General features: G+C 37.4%; 1 protein-coding gene across 1 annotated transcript in view; it reads right to left on the bottom strand.

Moving 5' to 3' along the window:
- The window catches only part of arglu1b (arginine and glutamate rich 1b), a 9234-nt gene extending 4155 nt beyond the window's left edge, over positions 1 to 5079 (bottom strand). The window contains exons 1-3 of the mRNA XM_016534625.1: positions 4443 to 5079; positions 1709 to 1934; positions 731 to 814 (exon numbers count right to left, since the gene is read on the bottom strand). Coding sequence (XP_016390111.1) covers positions 731 to 814; positions 1709 to 1934; positions 4443 to 4765 — 633 coding nt within the window. The 5' untranslated portion in view covers positions 4766 to 5079. The remainder of the gene's footprint in view (positions 1 to 730; positions 815 to 1708; positions 1935 to 4442) is intronic.
- Positions 5080 to 5291: the final 212 nt, after the last annotated feature.

Consider the following 5291-nt stretch of genomic DNA (forward strand, 5'->3'; position numbering starts at 1 on the left):
GTGATATTATATAAGCAAATCCATATTGGTCAACCACAACTATTTATGCATGAATTGTCACAGGATAGTCACAATTTATTTAGAAATGTTTATAATCATTAGTCCCACACTTTAATTAAATCATTCAAGCTGTCAGTCTGTGCCATGATGCCCAATATATTGCACAAGAGCATTTTACCAACAGTCTATCTAATTTTGAATCTTATAACATCTGCAACATGTAGGACAGTCTGATGTTTATGAGAAACAGAATTCAGTGAAAACTGTTTGGAAGACTGCATCTGTCTGATCACTTTCATGTGCTGACAGATGAATCTTGACCTTCATGGCTTGGAGTTAAGAGGGTCCCTTACATAAGCTGTTTTGTAACTGGATTCATCAGGACCAGAACTAAACTGCAGTCTCTTTTTCTTAATACTCCATAATACAAAACATGTCAAGTAGTGCTTATGCAACATTAATGTTCCACATGGCTACGGACATTCATTCTATATGAGAAGGCAGCAAGGCCAATCGAGTGCTTGTTAGAAGGGCAAAACATAAATGTTTGTACCCTACTGTTAAAAAGTTTTAGTCTGAAGGATGTTTGAATGTTTTTGAAGGATATCTCTTATGTTCACCAATGGGAATGAATTTCAAAAATCAGTTAGCTTTTTCTCAATTACACAGTACTACCACACCTAATTAACAAAATTAAAAAAATGTTTTATATAAAATGAACTACACATACCAGTTTAGCTTGAGCGTCGGCTATCTTGCGATTGTTCTCCACCAGAATCTTCTCCAGTTCTGCACACTTTGATTTCTCTTCCTCCTGTAAAGGCAAAGCTTCAGTGGAATTGTAGTGACAAAAATCATAATTATTCCCAAAAATAAGTGGCACAACTTGAACAAACACCACACATGAGTAGATAATGAAGATACAATTCAGCTCACCAGACATGGATAAACCTACAGTAAACTTGTCCTTCGCTCATGAATAAACAGTTCCTAAAGGAGTCAGGGTCAAATTGGGAATTTTTTTTTTTTTTATTGCACAATGTACCACCAGCAAGGGAGGTTCTTTCAAACCACTGACCTGTGTTCTCGGTACTTCTCTACTTACATCGCACTCTCAGAATAAAGCCACACAGTGAAGTGCCGTCTGAGGAGCAGTCAGCTCAAATGGTGTATAGGAGGAACAGAAGCGTGAACAACTTTCATCACTTCTAATCGTAAGCAACTGAGAGATAGTGAAGTTCAGGCGAATCGCAACAAAGGCTCATGGAATTCATGGCATGAGCTGTTTTGTTAAGAAAACTGTCAAGGGTGAAATATGAAATTTAAGGTCACTATGTCATACACAAAGATACTAAGATGAGTGAAAAACTAGAGTTAAAATTTGGAAAAAGAAAACCTATTTCACTTTTAATTTTGGGAGGAAATAGGCTAAAGCCTGTTTAACATCACATACTTCTTCTAAGTCTTGCATAATGCTTTCACATCGGTAACTTTCCAGCAAATAAGCAGCAGCTCCAAACTGAGAACAATTTAATTTCTGGGTTACTATATTGAATATTTCATTTGCTTCTATTATAATATGGACTGCAAAATATGTGTATGTGGTGTGAAACAGGCCCACTTCCAACAAAACTACAGGATATCCTACCCACTGAATCAGCATTAATAAGAACTTATATTTTGTTTTGCCTGTTCACATGCAAGTTACCTCCCGAGCTTTCTGAGCGGCCAGCTCCGCTTGTCTCTGTTTTTCCAGCTCCTCTAGTAACTGCTTCTCCATGATGCGTTTGGCCTCCTCCACCCGCCGCAACACTTCTCTTTCAATCTCATCCTTTCGTTTTTCCAGTTCCTCCTCCACACGTTTGGCAACAAGTTCTTCTACGCGCCGCGCAGTCTCCTCCTCAATCAGACGCTCCTCTATCTCCCGCTGTCGACTAAGGAAGACAAGATTAAAGTCAGCGGTTTCATTTAGTATGATACAATTAAAACATACTTAATGGCAATTATGAAACGACACAAAGGAACAACTTTAAATAAAACGCACATCCTATCTGTCATTGTGCACAGAAAATCAAGCAACTACAAAGCATCACTTTATCAGTGGTGGTTCACTTGTATAGTTTTTTTTAAAGGCCAACATTGATACTGACATCAATGTTGAATATTAATTGAAATATTGAAAATCACTTTCTTGTTTTACCTTTATGCATTATAATTTTCTATTTTATTTACTGTAGAGAGTGTTTATTGTTTTATGATGATGATCATTAAAAGTTATTATTTGTTATTGCTTGCTTCCCTAAATGACACAAAACCAAAATAAAATGTAGACATCATTTATTTATTTGCCAAAGTCAGATGAAGTAAAAAAAAAAAAAATAATAATAATAATATAATGTGATTTTGTGAATCCAGTCACTCCAATCTCATTTATAAACACACACACACACATACATACATACATACATACATAGTACATACACACAGTGGTGGCCAGAATTGTTAGAACACCTGACAGATCTGAAAATATTGAACTTTTTTTGTCTCCAAAACATGATTTCATTTCAAAATGTTCATGAAACATGCAGATGGTTGCTCTGAGCACAACAAATATTAGATGAAGAGAGTCATACTGTTTTTATCCACTTTTAACTTTAATATTTGGTATGTCCACCTTTTGGAGCAATTACAGCAGCACATCTCTCTGGCATAATGTCAATATTTCCTGAGAAGTTCAACACTAACGTTATCCCATGCCTTCTGGAACTCAAGTCAAAGGCTTTTCTTTTGAATGTACAATAGATCTGTCCAGTTCATTTTCCAACTTGCCCCAAATTTGCTCGATGGGGTTGAGGTCTGGACTTTGAGGGGGTCAGTCCATCATTTTCAATGTTCCAGCAGATTCCTTCCGTCGCGTGTAGTTCCGGCAATAGTTAGTTTTATGGGTAATGTAATGGCCAATTCAACAAAAACAACTGAAACCTCTTAAATATGCCAAGTGTTCTAACAATTTTGGCCAACACTATTGGTCAAAGTTATGATTTTTCTTTTATGACAAAAATCATTAGGATATTAAGTAAAGATTGTTACAGAAGTTATTTTGTAAATTTCCTACCGTAAATATATCAAAACTTAAATTTTGATTAGTAATATGAATTGCCAAGCACTTAATTTGAACAACTTTAAAGGCAATTTTCTTAATATTTTTATTTTTTTTAAACCTCAGATTCCAGATTTTCAAATAGTTGTATCTCGGCCAAATATTGTCCCATCCGAGCTTATTTATTCAGCTTTCAGATGATGTATAAATCTCAGTTTCAAAACATTTACCCTTTTGACTGGTTTTGTGGTGCAGGGTCACATAATAAGTAAGTGCTATTGCACTGAAATGCATGCATTTACATGGCATTTCGACATACTTCCCAGAATACGATGGTAGTACCTTGGTACTCCCACAGTACTTTAGTATAGGGATGGAACGATTACCGGTTTGACGATAAAGCATGATAAAATTCCCCACGGTTAGCATTACCGTTTCATCTTTTAATTATTAAAACCGTATTAGATTACCACGATTTGAACAACTCGCGATAAATAAATACTGTCCAGCATAAAGCACAGTTTTAATTAACAGTCCCACGTGCGCACAGCAGCAGAGTAGTGTCGTTTTGTGTGAATACAGGGCGGAGATGCTGGGAGGTTTTAAAAGAATTATACAAATTAATATATGAATGAATGAATTATATGAATGTACCTCTGAAGGTTCTGACTGTCTTCAGAAACGATTCGATGGCATTTTGTTTTCATCTTCGCTCCATGTAATACCTAAAGGAAGTGTTCTTAATCGCAATGCTGCTTTGTCCACGGAGGTTACGGGAAACAGCTCTAATTCAGCTTTTCCATAAGCATAAATTTTTTTACAGAGACTTATATTTACATTCAGCCTTGTGCAGTTTCTGTCTGGCCAAAAACGGACCGAATTTGCATGCCCTGCTGTAAATTTTGACCGGTTGATGAAAAACAAGCTTATGTGGATTCTACACATTGAAACAATTCAGATAAGTTATCTAGAATTATTTATGATGCAGATAAAATACATATAATCGTTTATTAATCAATTATCATTTTGACTTATATCTTTTCTTTATTTAAAGGCTGAAATGCGAGGTTTACCTTTTTATGAAACTTTTTCAAAGCTTTATTTGATCATTTACATTAGATATTTCAACAAGCATGTGTCGGTACTTTTTGAACATCTCCAGCACATTTTAACAATACCGTGATAATACTGATAACCGTGATAATTTTGGTCACTATAATCGTGTTAAGAAATTTTCATACCGTTACATCCCTACTTTAGTAAGGGTCCTCATGTGGCTCACACTGTTCATGTGATGTTTACATCTGTGACACGTTTGGTTGTGGAAAGTGCAGGTACTCACATTCTCCTCTGTCTTTCCATTTCGGCGTTCTTCTCTTCTTCCTCCTTTTTCTGCTTTTCATCTATAGCACTCCTCTTACTTAACGCCCTGCCGAAAATATCGATTCTCTCTGGCGGAGAGACGGCTCTGTCCCGTTCCCGGCGAGACGTGGCCGTGTTAGATCTGGACTGAGAGCGAGAATCTCTCCTCCGACTCCGTTTGGACTCTCGGGACTTCGAGCGCCTCTTCCTCTCTTTGTCCCGGGACCGGCTTCGCTTTTTACTGTGCTTGCTGGCTTTGGAGTGCTTGGAGCGGGAAGAGCTGCGGCTCCGCGAACGACCCATTTCAAACGCCGGTAGAGTTCAGTAGCAGCAACCAGGAGACTGAACACCTCTAAAGCATCGGATAGACGAGTGCAAGCACCTGAACGTCTTTCAAACAAGCCCCAAACCGCACACTTAAGGAATCAGCCCAGACTGCATGACAATAACCCTGAAGGCGAAACTCTTGTTTACAAATAAATTGTTTAATAACAACGTGATCATTTAACTGCACGGTACCACTTATCATGTATGGTTAAAAAAACAAGATGGAGGACGGCTGATCTCAGAGCCCAGAATGCAATTTCTTCTTCTTCTTCTTTGGAATTTTCGGCGTATTCCGCACCATAGGCACATACCGCCACCAACTGTTTATAATATTCATACATGGATGATAGTCCCGTCCCGTTATTTTATTTCGGGTTCACCCAAGCTGTATTTCTGACTGCTGCGTGTTCAGAATGCAATTTCTTATTAATTTTTTTCTTATGTTGTGACGATCGTTACTTAGTTACAGTGATTACTGCCATCAACTGGCGTGTAGCAGAAA

Source organism: Sinocyclocheilus rhinocerous, unplaced genomic scaffold, assembly GCF_001515625.1.
Source record: "Sinocyclocheilus rhinocerous isolate Xijiao unplaced genomic scaffold, SAMN03320098_v1.1 scaffold1386, whole genome shotgun sequence".
In the NCBI taxonomy this organism is placed as follows: domain Eukaryota; kingdom Metazoa; phylum Chordata; class Actinopteri; order Cypriniformes; family Cyprinidae; genus Sinocyclocheilus; species Sinocyclocheilus rhinocerous.